Consider the following 18028-nt stretch of genomic DNA (forward strand, 5'->3'; position numbering starts at 1 on the left):
CACACACTCACCTTGCTCACAGTTCTTGCCTCCGCGACCATCAGGGCAGTGGCAGAAGTAGGTGTTCCATCTGTTTTCACACTGGCCTCCGTGCTGACACAGACCCTCTCTGCAGAAGTTCCTCTTGGCTGGGCAGCCTGAACGGCAGGGGAAGACCAAGGAGGACGAATGAAGTCCAAGATCAAAGTAGGACTGCATAAACTCACCATTCCAAAGTACACACGCAGTGCTAGATGGAGCTGGGGTTTTTTTTTTTTGGTTTTTTTGTAGAAACCACAAAGTGTGGAAGTGAACAACAAGTTAAATTATTAAATTAAAAGAATAAAAAAGGTGGAGCTGTTTGTAGCTCTGTTAGTGGCCGCAGCAAACATTCCCACTTAGTGTAGCAGTACAAAACAAACAAAAACAAACAAACAAACAAACAAACAAACAAACAAACAAGGGCGGGCGCTTGGCATGAGACCTGCTGTGGTTCCGTTGTTGGCGATGAAGCCAGCCATGTCCACGGGCTTGCTGTCAATGGTCAGGTTGCTCATGCAACCCACAAAGTCGCGGTTGCGCACAGGAAAATCCTCAGGTAAGTCGGGCACGCCACCCAGTAGTAGAGGGCCCGTCAGGTCCAGAGACCTGGGAGAGAGTGCAGACATGGGGCATGAGGGCAGTACACCCCGCTGGCCTCTAGAGGTGCCAAAGAGCTGTTACTCAGCCCCAGATATATAGTAGAAATAAGGACACCGACATTAATGACAATGAAAATGATTACTTAAAAAAAAATCCACTGTTGTCCACTACATACATTATAGATATGGAAATAAAATGGCAAGTTAGCATAATGTAAACTTAAACTACACCTTACCGTTTCTGGAACTAGGTGCTATAGTTCCTCATATTGACTGACTCTCTACATTAAGTTACTCTTCCGAAGGGTCAGTGATATGGCTGTATGCTTGAGCGTCTACATGCTCTCAGTGGCCACGCAAAAGGTTTTTACAGCACACAGCAGTCCACGGTTCACTTCAACCTGCCCTGCGGCTTCAGAGCCGCATCACCGTGATCCAGCCCACGTAAGAGAGGGACTGTGTCAAACAGTGTGCTGGCACTAAATAATGGCCACCGTGGGGTGTTCCGCTGTGACCCGTCCCAGGCAGCTTGTGTGTTCTGGCCGTAAAGTCCTGGCGGGGAGCTCTTTGCGGTTCGTCACTTTATGCCTTTTTCCGTGCAGCACTATACACAGCTGGCCACCGCACAACCATAAAAGCCCAGTGTTTCGCCTTGCCGTGTTTTTGCCGGACTCTGCGCTCAAAAGCTATAAACTATGTAGTAAACGGGCAGGAGCGAAGCCCATAAGAGAGCGGCTTGTTGGCGCTAAGCCAGCTGTCCATCACACTCACAGCCAGCTGGGTGTATGATCAGCATGCCTGTCTTACAGGTTCTGACTGCAGTGCTTTCGCTCGTATTGGTTTGAAGTGCTTTTAAAAGCAGTACGGCTACACCTGACATCTTAATCTCTGTGTCTAAATGCATTCAGCCAGATATTAAAACAATTAGCAACCTCTGGAGAGATAAGATTGCGGCGCACGTACTTTCCCTGTCTGTGTGTGCTTGTGTGATGGGGGGAGAGAGAGCGGCAGATTTGACATTTCAAAAGCCTGTAGGTGGATGGAGCTTAGGCAGAACAAATGAAAGCCAGTGTAATCTCTGCTCGTTACTGTCATCTTTCTATGGGAAAACCACTTCACTAGGTGAAATGTGGTGAGAAAGGGGAGGAGAGGAAGAAGAACGAAAGAATGAGTTAGAGAAATACTGAGCAAGAGAAGCAGAGAGAGAGAGAGAGAGAGAGAGAGAGAGAGAGAGAGAGGTAAAGGCGTACTTCTTCTGTCCGGTCTGCATGCCCTGAGCTGCACAGGAGTAGTTGCCGATCTGGCTCCCAAAGCGCACTGCCATGGCGATGTCGCAGTCGTCCACGGCAACCACAGCCACCTTCTCCCCAGACGGCCCGTGGGGGAGACCCAGGCGCCCGATGTTTGGCTGCAGCACACACAGAAGACAAAACAGCACACGGTCAGACCCAGCTCGCATGCACACACACGATCAGCACACGGTCAGACCCAGCTCATGCGCACAAAAAGCCAATGCCAACAAGATACATGAGCAAAAAATCTAGTGACTTAAATCACCCGTTAGAAAAGATTGCAAAATAACAATAACAATATTAACATCTAAATGGTAGGTTAGGATTGGATCAGCCTGCTAACTTAATAAACAAGAAATATTCTAAGAAATACTCCAAGGTGGTTCTTTATACTTTATATGAAGTATTTACTCCTAAACTTTGCAGCACTGAACTCTTAAGACTACATTTTCCCACGGTGATTTCAGCCAGCATACACAGGAGAGATAACAGCTTTAAAACGCACCATAACACACACACACACACAGTTCAGGTAACTCGAGGCTGTTCACGGAAGAGCCCGAGGCTGAGCGGATAGCCATGCATGCGCTCCTACCACCTGGCTGAGGGCAGATGTGGACAGCTTGTTTGGCTTGGCCAGACGCGCACGCGCACTCAGGCTTGAGCGCAGTCGGCGGACACGGGCGGTCGTCGGTCAAGAGAGGTGGAGAGAAAGGAGTAAGGGGGTAAAGAGAGGGTGGGGTGTGTGTGTGTGTGTGTGAGAGAGAGAGAGTGGGAGGGGGAGGGGGTGGGGGCAGCAGGCAATGCCGTGTGAGCTAGTTCCCAGCCAGGCACAGTTTCCCTGGCAGCTATCGGTGTCATCACTGGCCCACCTACACCCCTCTCCCTTTTTCCACTACCTAAAACACACACACACACAAAAAAAAAAAACACTCTCTCTTTTTCCACTGAACTCCAATTCAACAGCCAGATGGTTTTAACCCTCTGACGCTTTTAATTTTACTTGGCTGATAGGTTTTTTTTGTTTTTCATCTATTCTGCTGGCTGTCCCACAACCTTTACCTCTCTCTCTCCGCGTGTACGTGGATCCGGCCGTGAGCGTATTTGATGTTTTCCTAAGGAGGAAGCGCTGCAGCAGAAAGCATCGAGGCGGGTCGGGGGTTGGGCCGGCGGGTGTTCTGGCGCGAGCGGAGCCTTTGAAGAGTGCGTCACGAGAGCCTAAAATAGTTGATTAATGACTCCGGGCCCAGCGCTGCATGCTCATATTTGGTGCATTCTTTGCATTAGCGGCAGGATACAAGGGCGCGAGTTATTATACAGATGTCCATCTTTGGCCGTACTGTTTTCTTTCTCCGCTCCTCTTTTTTATGTGGGACAAAACAGGCTAATTCTCGGCCATTCTGTGTCACTCGGTCACACTGAAGCATTTTCTTTTAATTCTTTGACAAGTAGCACGGCTTTCAGTGTTGGCAGTAGTCAGTAGGCTATGAAGCAACACGTGACTGTTGGTCCACGTCAGGTCATTGCATGCATGATTGGGAGGTGTTGCAAAGGTCTCATGTAGGCTGAAAAGTTCTAGCGAGCTTTGCTAGTCAAAACCGATAGCAATATTCACAGCAATGCTGTTTCTAGATCAGCTTTGCTTAACTGGCATATGATGAATGACTTGTATGTAGACTGGGGGAAATCTGACCCAAGATCAGCCGCGAGATCACATCCTGCTCGCTGGTCTTTTTCGCAGAGAAGTGGCCAGTACTGAAATCTCATCATGACCACTGACTGTGCGCCAGAGTCAGAGCTCCAAGCAGGCCAGGGATGTTGGCATGCAGCCTGCCCGGAGACGTAGTCCCAAATCGGGCATGTTTTTAGCATTGCCTCCCCACGCCCCACCCAGAGCCTGCGAGTCCCTCTGCTGTGGGGGGGTTTGGTGAAATGGACACCTGTTGTGCACGTCCCCGTGGAAGAGCCCTGCTGACAGACAAACGTGAGCTGAGCTGGACGTGCCGGAGGGATGCCGGCCCCAGCATGAGCTCATGCACACACCCTTCAGCATGTGGGCCCAGAGCGAGAACAAACCCCGCCACGCAGCCCACGGGCCTGGAGTCGAAGCGCTCATGTCACAAGATCTGCCTCCTGAACCCAAATACGACAACCTGCAACGACAGTGCACAGACCCCACGCGGCTCCTTCGGGAGCAAAGAGCTTCAGAGCGCTCGCTGGCTTGCTCAGGAATGTGGCCAGTGTACGGTGCAGGGTGACGCCCTACGGTAGGTGGAGTCGGGGGGCCAGACCCGCCCACATGGGGACTGAGCAGTTCAGCTGCCGAGTGCTTGCTTTCATCGATTCATTTATCGGAACCTTTCACCAAGCTCTCGGCGTAGAATAACGGTGGGACGGTCAGCATGAGGAACAGCCAGTGGAATGTTGTTGAATGCTGGACCATTCACAGTCACACAAGCTATTACAGCACCACGTGGAAGTCACAATACAACCAATTGTAATAATGACTATATAATGACTTTAAGGTATTATTATTGGTCTATAAATCACTCAGTGGTGCAGGGCCAGCATATCTGTCTGATATGCTAGAGTGATATGAGCCGACTAGGACTTTCAGATCATTAGGAACTAATCAGTCTTGCCCAAAGTAAAGAGTGTTTACCCATTATGCTTTTTTAAATGGAACCAGAGGATATCAGAAGAGCCTCAACACTAAATGTTTTTAAGTCTAAACTAAAAGTGGCTGAAGCACTGCACTACAGGGACCTTTTTTTTTAAAATCTTAATTTATGCCATCTTTTACCTCAACACTTTTTTAATCATATTTATTTAAATGATTAACTCCCTATTTTTCATTTTACTTCATATTAAGTTTACATTTTTAAAAAATCAATTTAATTAAGTCAACAGTTTTTAACTACATTTCAATAAAGTTTTTTACATTTTTTTTTGGAACTTTCCTGGGGTTACAGATCCCAGGATTTAATAAGCTTTATCATTCTTCTGTGTCTATCTGCAGCAATCTGAATTGCCATGGTGTAAGAAAGGTGACGCACAAACAAACTTGCCTTACCTTGCCTTGTCTACAAGCATAATTCACTATGATTTCCTAATTGTCTGGGCCTGGTTAAAGATTGTTTCTTTTAGTTTCCTGTCAAATAAAAAGTAGTGTGAACAAGCATCATTTCAAATTAGCCCAATCAGAGAACAGTTGCTGTCCGACTTGGGTAAGTCTATCTGGCACCCTCTCACATGCAAAAAGAAAACAAACAACCTTCACTGTCCAGAATACTGGCGACTACATTACCCAGAGCCACCTGAGGCACCAAGTTTGCTCTTATCTGGAGATTAGAGCTTTCCAACACAGAATAGGTTTTGTGTTGCCAGAGAAATGCTGTCAAACAAAGCTCATCACCTTGATAAACAACAATGCTCATCTTACAGTTCAACCCTTCATCAGCTGAAGGAAATACCAGTGACTTAGCAACACCATGACTATATGCCATGGCAGTTTTTGACTGTCTGTATCTCATCAGTGCCAGTGCCACAGTTCCCATTATTCTGAACACGGACTGGGCCTGGTCCAACAAGCAGTATGATCACTACCAGGCTCGACCCAGCAGAATGCCATGGAAAGGCAGCGGGTAATCGGTGACCCCCCTGACTTCTGTTCTGGCGCCTCTGTCCCGGTGGTTGGGCCCGATACTGGTGGAAGCCCCTTAAGTGCGCGGAGACGCCGAGGTGAGTCCTGTCTGGGCATGTCACACACTACCCCCGAGTGTACCCGCAAACAGAGACCGAGGTGCTGGTTCAGACACAGATGCGCATGCACAGAGAGCGAGAGAGGTTTAATGAATTAAATCACATCCTGAACAGGTCTATGCCAAGAATGCAGTACCAAGCATGTAGCATATTCTGTCAAGTTTATCAGGAGTTAACAGGCGAGCCTGGCATGGCCTGTATCCTGACATAACAGAGCCGATCCAAGTAAGGTATTTGTTTCTAAAGCATGTAAGAACAGTCCCAACACAGACATGCACTCATGACTGCAGGTGTGTGGCAGCCTGCCATGTGCCCCACAGCCCCTGAGACTCGCGGGTGCCTGCTTGTGTGCGGATGCAACCCGGGGGGACAAGCACAAGCTCCAATGCCCTCCCTTCTATTGCAGCCCTGTGTAGTTCTCCACCAAACCGTTCTAGCATGAACAGTCCTGTTCATAGTTGACATCTCCTCAGTGGTGGGCAGTTGATGCAGTGAGTGCGGTCAGGGTGGGAGTTTGGTCTGCGTGGACCAGACGAGTCTATGATGCCAAGCAGGGTGAGAGGGTGATGCTGGGGGGTTGGGAATGACAGAAGCTAGATCTGGTTTCACTCATGTCCTGTGTGGGGCAGTGGTAGCTCAGTGGTTAAGGTACTTGACTTGTAATCAGAAGGTTGTGGGTTTAAGACCCACCGCAGCCAAGCTGCCACTGTTGGGCCCCTGAGCAAGGCCCTTAACCCTCAATTGCTCTAGTTGTACTCAGTCATAATTGTATGTTGCTTTGGATAAAACCGTCAGCACAATTTAGCACGTGTGGAAAATGGGGGTCCCATGCACTACTGCAGCTGTGTTGCACAGGCACAGAGACACGCACACCCACATAACTGCATATATACACACATGCACACAGACATGTGTCTGTTCAGGTTGAAAAGATTTCATGGAGAACAGCGCAGGAATGGGATATAGTGCGTTTTGCTCCCCTGGGCAGCAGCAGCAGCACACAGTCATATACCATACACGCGCACACACACACACACACACACACACCTTAACAGTCGTATTGAGATTTGTAGTGGATATGTGATATTTATCCACCTGTCCGATCACAAATGTTGTCCAAAGCCCACCGTGCAGTGGAGGTGTTCTACGGCCAGCAGCCAGAGGCAGTCAGCACGTCGGCCCCTGCTTCACTCAGCACTAACCTGACATCTGACAACATCGGCTGAGCGGAATACGGCTCAGCTGCCCGCAGCTCCGTGGAGAACAGCATCATCGCACTGGTTGGAGCTACAAATTTGCTGTTCGAGTATATAACCAAAAGAATCCGTGTTTGATTCTGTAATTGTCTGATCTCTCTGAATTGTAGAAGCCTTGGCTTCTGTGGATGTGCGTGTTTCTTAGGAGTGCAGTTAAATTTATTCCAAAGGCTTTTGGGGAAAAAGAGCCATTCATTTGAGTTTTTTTCTTCTGTGATTTATTGTTAAATGGAAATGTATTAATTTATTTCTAATCTACTAAGGTAAAATATATTTATGCTAACACAACTACGGCAGCACAAATTTAGTCAAGTAAAGGGGAGTTTAGTCTTTCCATCCTTCATTCTCTCATTTACTTTCTCATTCTTTCAAGTGTTGACAATTCCCCCTTCATGTCCTCACACTCATCTCAGGGGACGGGAGGCTTGCTGGTGCCATGGCAATGCACTTGATCCCTATAGCTCACAACAATGAGGGAGAGAAGGAGATCAAGAATAGACAGCGAACGAGAGAGAGAGCGCGCGAGCGCGCACGAGAGCCAAGGTACGCTCCACCTCAGCCTGGCCCCTACAACACTGTCTGCGCCGACATCAGTTCCAACGCTCCAAACTCCGGCCGCTTCTCTTCGGAACGCATGCGCGGAGGATTAGCCTCGTTTCCTCTGGGCCCGAGTGCTGCAGGACTCAGGGAACCCGATCCAAGACCCGAGGCCCCGCACCTGCTGGGAGTGACGTGCGCCGAGCTGAAAGCTACGAGACAAGGCCCCGGCACAGAGATGAGGGAAGACCCTCGCACCATATTGGCTCTTTTACAAGTCCTCACATGAGTGCACAGCTGGCGTGGCGCAGCGTTACCCGGAGGCTGGGCTCGAGTTTCTGACGAGGTCTCTGATTTGACACTTACAGTTGTGTTGAAGCCCCAGTTTTAAGACAAACTGCCATAAGACAGCCAACACTGACAGGCAAAAATATACTCTTACATCTGCTCGGTCCATCACTCGCCCGAAAGGCGACATTATTGTTGGGAGATTAGAGGGGAAGACTACCGATGGGTCAGATTACATGTGAAACTGGAGGAAAGACAAAATGAGGAGAGGAAACGTGCTCTCACGCTATAGCATGATGGAGCTGCACTGCACTGCAAGTACTCCAGGGATCCTTGCCAAGAGTGCAGTGAATCCATGTGTGTGTGTGTGTGTGTGTGTGTGTGTGTGTGTGTGTGTGTGTGTGTGTGTGTGTGCGCGCGCGCGCGTGCGTTAGTCTTTTATGGGAGGGGGTTGTGCTCATTGCAGGAAGCACAACAGAGGTGTCGAAGGAAGACGGTTATTTTCATAATAAAGGAAGGAATGGGAGCGCGCGAGAGAGAGAGAGAGAGAGAGAGAGAGAGAGAGAGAGACGAGAGACGAGACTTGTGTTATTTGGGTTAGACAGAGGAAAGGCAGCTGCCTGACCTCTCCCCAGAATCCTCCAGTTTCCGTCTTTATTCTTAGGCCATTCTGAAAACTCATCACTACATCTGGTGGTGTGCAATGGAGATGTTCGCATTTGGTTTTTGTGTGTGTGTGAATGCCACATCTCTCTCTATCTGTTGCAGTAGTGTCATGCCCACCCATGTCTTTTTCAGGCAGAGTTCAAACACCATTACCTCACCCAGCCTGTGGCTGTGTAAACCTAGAGCAGTGAATAATTAAAAGGGACCTGCCTGGCTCTGTACACACACACACACACACACACACACACACACACACACACACACACACACACACACACACACACACACACACACCCCTGGGACATACACATAGCCCCATGTTGTTCTCTGCCCCACAGGACAAGAGTAACACATGCAGACCTATATGTTACAGAGGCCTGGTCTCAATAACCCGGCCCATTCATCAGTGTTCGGCCGTGCTCCAGCGAGACACAGATGGACAGCAGCTTTTGTCTGCTCCGTCTCCTTTAATGTACCCCGAACAAATTGAAAGAAAGGAAAGGAGCTACACAGCCGTCTCTGGTTTCTACTGGTGTCCACCTCGCTGGCTTAACACACCCTCAAACACACTTCACATGACAAGGCCCTCCTTGCAAAACTGACTCTCTTACCAGTCATGACCTGTTAAAACCATCCTACACATACCTGAACACAAAAAAGATATTTCAGACTATTATATATATACACACACACACACACACACACACACACACACACACACACACACACCCATGTATCAGAGTGCTTGACAGTGACAGTGGCAGACATGACCTCTGGTGCTCCATCAGAGTTTGTCTCCACAGTCTAGCTGGAGGACACAGATTTGGGTTGAGCAGATTTCAGTTTGACCTGGTTCTTCATGTGCAGGCTGGACCTTTTGGAACAGCTATGTGGTAATGGCTATTTTGGTTACATAGCCCTGGTCCTGAAAGTAAAACCAAATGCCTTCTCATCTTGCGAACAATATTCAAATTGAACTCTTAAAGTGTGCATAAAAGGAAGCAAACAATGATTACTTTTTTTTGAAAGTAGAAAATTGGGTGACTGCAGTCAGTTATCCAAATCAAAAGGTCCAGTTATTACAGATTGAACTCTTTTGTCAATACTTTGTCTGGATCATGTTTGAGGTAACTAACAGCAGCAGGCTAAGACAATTGCCACAGTTACAAACCTTTAAGATTTTTGTTTTGTATGTGTATATTAAAAAGGTGCTACAGCAGGTCCCCAGATCTGTCACATGCTATCTTAGCATCAACTCCTTCCCTGAATTAGCTACTATTGCCCAATTCCTGTCACCAGAATCACCATTAGCTGGTTTGTATTACTGGAGGGGCGACTTCCAAAAAGAGGCAACACCTCTGCTCTCGGTCACATGACCCAGGCTCATTTCAGCAGGGTCTTTGGTCACATGACCCACGAAGGCGCAAAAAAAGGAGGAGATTCAAGCAGTACATGGGGTCATGTTGTGGAAGCTAGCAGAGTCCTTTGCCCTAAATGACCAGGGCGGACAGCAGGTTATGCAGCGTGCTTGTATGCAGTCCACACTCAGTCACTTGTCTGGCCTTTTGGAAAAACTGCTGGTAAATGTCACTCTGGCAAATAAAAAGTGTAGTGCACGACACATTTTCATACAGCTACACACGACGTACAGACACAAAAGGCAGGCAACAGTGGCCGGTTGCGCAGTCACTCATTCTCAGTTATGGGCCAACTGGAGTGAATAATCTTCAGGTTCGCTTTCCCAAGCAGTCAGCAGCTTCAAATGTGTCGGACGTCGCACACCTTGACAAGGCAGACGCTCAAAACCCGCCCTCTGTGCATGAAAGATCAGCAGCGAGGGACTAATTACATTAAGAGCTCCAGACATTTGGCAAACGGGCTGTATGAAGAAACCATTCCAAACGCTTGCACCATACCCGCAGCTCCGCCAGACAAATTAGCGATCTGATCCTTCACGCGTTTTGTGCGAGTTGTAATCCAGGATGACAGAAGAGTTTCATATTTAATCTGGCCAACATAAAAAAAACAAAAACAAACCCCCCCCCCCCCCCCCCTTTCAACCCAGTCTTTTCTGTGGATGATGGATGGAAATGACCTCACTGCTTAGCCTAGGGCTACTGAGGTACCAGTAGGCTATGGGCACTCCCATGGAAATTAGGGGTTAGCAGGAGGTTGTGCATGCAATTACCTCCAGCCATGTTTCATTAGGCAAATATATCTGTGTATTGGCACTAGCCATTTGTTGCTACATAGTGAGGGCGCAACAGAAAGTGAATTGCAGGATTGCAGCGCTGACCCCCAGGGGGGCAGTATGGAGGGGCGTATACACAGGGCAGCGGGGCACATTGCGCGACTGGTGCACCTACAGGTCAGCGAGTGTTTGCGGGAGGATGTGTCACATGCTTACTCACTCTCTTGAGCTGCGTGTTTCTCTCGCCCAAAACACCATGCCAAGCACAGTGCCCACTTTGATTTATCACTTGCATGTGCTGTGCAGAACACATACACTTATCTCAAATACCACACACCCTTCAGTATCCATGTCTTCCACAGATATCTGCAGAGCATATGAAAATATTGGTGGGGTTCAATTCAGGCTTTTAAAAGTTTTAAAAAAAAATAAAAAATAAATAATAATAATAATAATAATAATAATAATAATAATACGGTGGATTACCCATATATTAGAACTTCTAAAAGAAACTGTCTCATTCTATGGCCCATGAACCCCTATGGAGGATTTAGTTTTCCAGATATCTTATTAAAAGTAAACAAAAACCTGTGAAACATGCAAAAAAAAAAAAAAAAAAAAAAAAAAAAAAGGGCTGTGGGCCTGGAAGAGATTTGTTCCTGAGTCACAGCAGCACTGCTCTTACTGCGTTGGGCTGTATAGGACACATCTGTGCAGTGCGATGTCAGACCACACTTCCTTCCTATCAGGGGTGTGACCGTCACCCTCCCTGTGTGGAACAGCAAGAAAAGCCCTGCAACCCGACACGGGAGAGGAGAAAACAGCGGATAATATTCTGGACAGTTACTGATAGTGCCGGTTCTGGCGGTCACCTGGCTGCGTCACAGGAGAAAGGGGCCAGCAGCCTGAAGTGCTCTTGGCCTGAGCGATGGCTGCAAGCCAAGCACCCGGTGTGAACAATACACACACCTGCGCTCTAATGCCTCCTCTTCCCCCCTCTCTTCTGGCCTTTGCAGGTGTGGGTTGGACTTTTTAAATCCACCAGTAAAGCAGTTTTGTTTTGGTGTTTATTTTTTTACTGCAGAGTGGAAGCTTTGGTGTTCTCCGCGGAGTACGATGGGACGCTTAACAGATCGCGATCTCTTGGGATGGCAGGGAGCTCTCTGGCCTTCTGACAGAAATGTTCATTCCTTCTGCAATTCTGTTAGGTGTATGTTTCTTCCTTTATGAGGCACCATAAAGATGTGAAATATAAATTATTAATAACCTTTAACAATCACCCACAATTATAAAACAACCAGAGGAACTGTCTTACAAGCTTAGTTTTAGTGTCTTACAAGCTCAGTTATTGTGTCTAAGCTTATTTTAGAAGGTTACTTTTAGCTCCCAAATAACTTATGTTCCATAAATAATTAATAGCGTTTAGCCACCCCCCCGGTTTTGATTATAGTTTTGAATGCTAAACAGTGTGGAGTCTGGATTTTCAGACCCTCCCATCCTGGTGGGAATGATCTGGTATCTGGCCCCCTCCCAACAGCAGTGGCCTGTGCTTCCAGGCTGCTCATACTGAAACTGAGCCAGGAGCAGCTGTGAGCGGCGTGGCAGAGCTAGACTAGGCCGTGGGGTCGCTTACTGTACCTCCTTACGGGTCAGCTCCAGCCAGGCTGTATAGAGAGCGACACGCAGCACCCCACTGCCGTCCAGCAGGTGCAGACTGTCCTGGGTAGACCGTGGGAGAGAAAGCAATTAGAGTGTACGGGGCAGCCATCGTGACCCACTCGCTGGTGTGGTGTGTGGTATGCGGTGTGTGTGCGCGCGCACATACATGCACTTGAGAAAGGGAGAAGGCAGAAAGCAAAGCTCTTTAAACACAACGACCCTAGTAATAATCACACACAGCTGTGAGGAACCATGCAGGGTTGACAAAGCTACAACCATGTCAGTGTTGGTAACCTCTGCACTACAGAAAACCAGCTCAGTTTAGTGTCACACCCCTGTCAAGCAACTAAACCAGGCACTTAACCTTAAAAACACACAGATGAAGAGGTGGCCTGCCTAGGGGAATGTACCCGTGTGTGTGTGTTTGTGTGTATATGCATGTGCTTGAGTGTGTGCGCGCACGTACATGTTCGTGCATGCGTGCGTTATGACTGTGCACACAGAGTGAACACTTTAGTAGGTTCAACTCCTCAATCGTGGTACCTAACATTTACAGCATATGGCAAACACTCTTATCCAGAGGGAGAAGTGCTGTGTCAGGTGGTCAACAGGTGGTCAACAGGCGGTCATGCTTTTACTAGTCAATGGTAATGTAGCACTGTCAGCACCACTGTGACACACTGAGCTCAGCTGACTGCCCGCATGGGGCTCTTTTACCCTGTGAACATTGTGTGTGTTCACCTGTACTGGACCTTATATTCATGACTGACTTGGTTTTGAAGAAAGAGTAGGTGTTACCTGGATGGTTTCACATGCATTTATACTTGAAATGCACATGTAATTATTGCTTATGAAGACAGCATAAACTGATATATGCATTCATATACACACACAAAATATCCTGGACATCTGGCTCTTTGTTTAAAGGGTCATTCCTGAAACAGGCAACAGGAAACATATAATATTAATATTATTATGAATAATGTAATAATACAACTTTGGAGCTAACAAGAGAAGTTAATAGACCATAGGCACAGCTATAGAGAAGGAGCACCTAAAACTCAGTGTAGGTGTGTGGGCATGGGTCCTCTACTTGAGATGACAGGTTCGCCGTGCAACAGTTACGTGTCCTTAGAACAATCTGAAAAGGCAAAAGGCTGTGTGTGAGTGGACAGGCTGGCTGAGCTGTTCTCCCACAGGACACACTTTACTAAGAGCTTGTTATCCTTAACCCACTGAAGAGGGTAGAGATCGCCAGTCAAGCACAACTATTACAGCTTGTGGAAAAAAAACAAAAAAAACCCCAAACAAATCCAGTGTTTGTCCATTTGTCATTAAGAGCAGTTAGGACATGAAACACTACTGTGGGATATAAGAGACAATTAGAAACCCTGTTGGATGACAGTACTGTGGTACAAAAGGAAGGCATTAATAACCCATGAATGAATGCTATAGGTAGACCTGATGCATCTGCAAGATCGCTAGTGCCTGCCTTTTCATGCCTGCTCTGTGGAGCCTGTTTGTGTTCCATCTCTTAGTAGTGCTTCTTTTGCTGCTGTGTGTTGGGGGAATGTTGATGGAAAAAGCGAGAGAGAGTATGTATGCTCCCATGCACGCACAGACACAGACACACACACACACACACACACCTCTCCCTGTCCTCTGGGAGAAAGCTCACGAGAGGATGTAACCATTGTTTGTGGAGCTGAAGGCCAACAGAATGGGCTGGGCGTAATACTACCAGCTCGAGGTGTGACAGACAATGACAGCCATCTGACTTGTAAACACATTTTGATACAGTGACCATTGTTTGCTATGGTGTGGATGGATCAGTGCATTGTATGGATCGGCTGTGGCTAAGGCATGGAGTACTGAGAAGAGGGTGGGGTGGGGAGGTGTCTGAGAATCTTGCTGCCTGTGCTGTCTGTGCTGCCTGTGCTGTCTGCGCTGCCTGTGCTGTCTGCGCTGCCTGCGAATGCTGTGAAACTGACATTACTGTGGTAATTTGGTGCTAAGTTCAGTGCTAACAAACATAGCTCACAAATCTACCAGGCCAACATGGTCTCATATGGCAGCCATTTCTTGGTTAGTGCATTTCCAGTCATAACAGTGCATCACTTATACGCTAAAGTGGAAGGTGATGCTTTATTTTGAATTGTTAGGGAAACTGGTTCGATAGCCGAGTAACCGAAGCTTCAGAGGGCTGAAATATATACGTGTATAATTCCCCAGGTCTCTTGTTGGGCAGTGCTCTCTCTCATATCCACTTCCTCCCACGTAAACATCAAAACTCAGAAAGGAAAACCCTGCTGCCTAAGAATATCTCTCCATTTGAGATCTTCCTGTTTGGCTTCACTGGCCTGAGCTACCAATCAGCACAGAGAGGAACTGCAGGAATTCCCAAATTGAACATCCTGCCCTTCTCATCAGGCCATTTAGGACTGCCCTAAATCACCAGGGTAACGGTGGGTGTGTCTGTTGCCATGGCCACAACTGTGTGAACTTTGATCTCTTGGGGCAGGGTTTCCCCCTTCAGGGCCAGAAGGAGGAGCAGCAGGGTACCTCTATGTGTTCGCCCTCTGACCCCATAAGTCATAGGATGGCTCCTCCATCCTGACACAAGGGTTCCTGAGCTTAGCGCATTCTCTGCCAGACTGCAGAAAGATCTGCTGGAGTCTGGGACAGACCGCTCGCTGGAGAGCCTGTGCTGACTGCAGGAGAATGTCCACAGGGATGGTAGGCAACAGGTGAGCAGCCCTGCGGCTCCCTGCTGGGTGGAAGACCCTCAGCGCAGCCTCTCCACCTGCCCTGGCCCGCCTTGGGCCCTTCCCAGAGCTGCCGGGTGTCTATTATCAGAACAGATCTAAGAGCAAGTCCATAAGGGCTGTGTGTGTGGTGGAAATCACCACCCCATAAACCAAGGCAGCTGAAGTCTGAGACACACTCAGCAGGTATTTTTGCATGCCTGTGGTTGTATGTGTGTGTTTGTACTAGTGTAGGGGACTGAGAATTCCTTTGCCATGTGTCTGTGTGACAGCTCACAGTTAGTTGGTGGTCCTTCCTCACACCTACTAGACACAGTTACTGCCCCTTACAACCACTGTTTGAACAGTCTTGTGTGTGCGCGCACATAAGTCTGTGCTTAGTAGTTACCCGTCACGGAGCAGAAACTGAGAAAAACAAAAACAAACAAACAGCATGAACAGCAGCTCTGCCCAGGCGGGCAGCCTGAGACGTCAACCTCAACGGTTCCCATGGCAACGACTCCCCAAACACGCGGAGACGTAGCCGGCGCAACCGCAACCTGACGACGGCCTTCGGAAAGCGTGGGAGGCTCGACGCCGCTGCCTCACACCGCGCGGCTTCTACGTGCGCTGAGCAGACAAAAGGCGCTCGCTCGCCTGCACCCTCTCAGGGCCGTGTCCACGCTGCAAGGATGAAAGAGCGACTGAACGAGCCACACCTGCTGAGGCAGCTAGCGAAACATGCCTCCCAGCTCACGCCGGCGCAGTAGAGGGCCCGGCTGTCGACACGCGCTGCTACCGCGGGCCGTAACGGCGGATCGCCTCGCCTCGCCGTCTCCGTGGGCGGCGACACGGCAAGCCCGCGCTGAAGACGCGACGCCGGCTGTGCGTGCGTGATGATCGGCTGCCATTGGCTCGTTGCCACCCTTCACTGCCTGTGTGCGTTTACACTCGGGCACACCAAACAGACCGGGACCGATAAACGACACATACGTGCGCACATTCTGCGCCTGAGCCAAAGAAAAGAACTCTGCCGTGCTGGGAGGTACGATAGCCGCTGTTTAATAATCTCACACCACTGCTTCCAGAAGGTGCAGAACAAGAACACTGAGAAAAGAGTGAGTCCCACCTTGTCTGGAACTCCATACAGTAAAGTCAAAGTAATGACAAATGTTCCGCCCGATCGAACCATAACGCGGCAAAAAAAAACCCAAACAAACTACGTATTTTATGTCTATATTATCTTGTTTTGTGACTGAACATCCAATCAGTAAGCTGTCCCTCACGGCTGACCGCCGATACCGGTTCAACATATGCAATCGCTCAAAAGGTGTGGAAAATGCGGCACTGGGTATGGGCGACGGCAGGTCACTGACGCCCTGCAACAGCAGTGTGTCCCTAGTCTAAGGGCTCTCGCTCTGTGGGACATCTCAGAAGAAAGACAAGCCCTGGAGACCCGGGAGGAGACGTGGCCTGGCGCATACGTGCCGACGTGCTCAGTATCTGAAATTCAGGGTTTGGCGGAGATGAGAATCAAAGGGAGCTCGCGGGGCTTTTCTCAGCCTCTGCAGCAGAGGTGTCGGGCGTGGGGTCTCCACGGAGCCTGCTGCCTTTTGTCTTGCGTTCGGGGTTCTGAGTTCGACGACTTTAGTTCACAGAAGAAATGTGTTCGTGGGGCATGCAAATACGTCTACGTGAGATCGTACAGTCTCCCACCGACATACAATAACCTTGGGGGTGTGGAATTAGGGGGGCAAACCAATACAGGCAAGCGGGTGCTGTACAAGCCATGGCCGACGTTAAATGACACCACGGAACGGTGGCGCCGTGTGCAGAGGCCGGGCGCGAGCAGGAGGCGGAGTCTGGAGCAGGCAGCCTCTTACCTTGTTGTAGTAGTGGAGCTGGACAGAGTGCCACTGACCATTGCTAACGCCACCGGGCACAAAGGGCGCCACGGTAGTTTTAGTCTCTCCTGGGGGCAGAAAGAAGGAGGAAATGGAGTGAGAAAGAGAGCACCTAAAACAAACAGGCAAACTACAGTGTGTGCCAGACGACAGCACAGCACAATAGGGAGCTTAAGAGGAATCCTAAACGGCAGAGGAACTATGCAGTCAGTGTGTGTTTTGGCACACTTCTGGTTTTGATAAAGTTTTTTTAAAAAGTCTCTCTCTTTCCTTTTGTCTGCTCAGAAACAACACGCTGCTTCGGACCGGAGTCGCGTAGCGGCAGGAACACAAAGGCGGCTCACACAGTGGCTATCCATCATACGCGCGAGTGGCAAGGGTTTCTTTGCCATCAATGGCGCTCATTCACAGGGATATGGTGCACCCTCGACAGTGATTTACACTGGCTTTACAGGCATATTTACCAAGGGCAGGCGCTTCTCGGCAGGCGTCACAAAAGCAGCCGTAAACAGTACCCAAACACAGAGGCGCGCCGACAAGGCCCCCACAGCGCACTCCACACCTTTTTTTAATTAATTTCAAGTTGAAGATAATCTTTTAGTCAAATCTCACTGGGAAAGCTGTCTGTAGTAATTTTGAGTTTAGCATAATCCCCTGGCCGATGACATCAGCAGGCCTTGCTGCAGAAGAAAAGGCGGGTTTTGGGTGGAAAGGTGGTTGGTGCTTACAGAGGGCAGAACAAGAGGTGTAGCCTGGTGCATGTCTCTTTGTTTGGGGGAAGATTTGTGCTCAGAAGACTCTGCCCCCCTTACTGGGGTTTGATACAGCTCACTGTTGTCGGGAGGAATGCACACACGCGTGTGTGTGTGTGTGTGTGTGTGCGCATGTATACACATATGCACATTCTCTGCGTGTGTGTGTGTGTGTGTCTATGCTTGCGCGAAAGTAGTATTAGTAGCAGAAGTAATAGTATTAGTAATAGTGTTAACTGTAGTAGTAGTAATAACATTATTAGTAGTAGTAATTAATAGTAGTGATAGTAATAGTAGTAATAACTAATAGTAGTAGTAGTAACTAATAGTAATAGCAGTAATTGTAGTAGTACTAAT

General features: G+C 48.6%; 1 protein-coding gene across 6 annotated transcripts in view; it reads right to left on the minus strand.

Annotated features, from left to right (window-relative positions):
* celsr1a (cadherin EGF LAG seven-pass G-type receptor 1a) overlaps positions 1 to 18028 on the minus strand; it is a 68551-nt gene that overhangs the window by 21013 nt on the left and 29510 nt on the right. For 4 of the 6 annotated variants that reach the window (XM_081722531.1, XM_081722529.1, XM_035528407.2 and 1 more), the window contains exons 5-9: positions 16899 to 16987; positions 12251 to 12331; positions 1871 to 2028; positions 464 to 627; positions 12 to 137 (exon numbers count right to left, since the gene is read on the minus strand). In XM_081722531.1, the coding sequence (XP_081578657.1) occupies positions 12 to 137; positions 464 to 627; positions 1871 to 2028; positions 12251 to 12331; positions 16899 to 16987 (618 nt within the window). The remainder of the gene's footprint in view (positions 1 to 11; positions 138 to 463; positions 628 to 1870; positions 2029 to 12250; positions 12332 to 16898; positions 16988 to 18028) is intronic. The other 2 variants (XM_081722532.1, XM_081722530.1) reach the window with 1 other exon arrangement.

The sequence above is a fragment of the Electrophorus electricus genome, chromosome 11, assembly GCF_041902795.1.
Source record: "Electrophorus electricus isolate QZ-2024a chromosome 11, ASM4190279v1, whole genome shotgun sequence".
NCBI classification, from domain to species: domain Eukaryota; kingdom Metazoa; phylum Chordata; class Actinopteri; order Gymnotiformes; family Gymnotidae; genus Electrophorus; species Electrophorus electricus.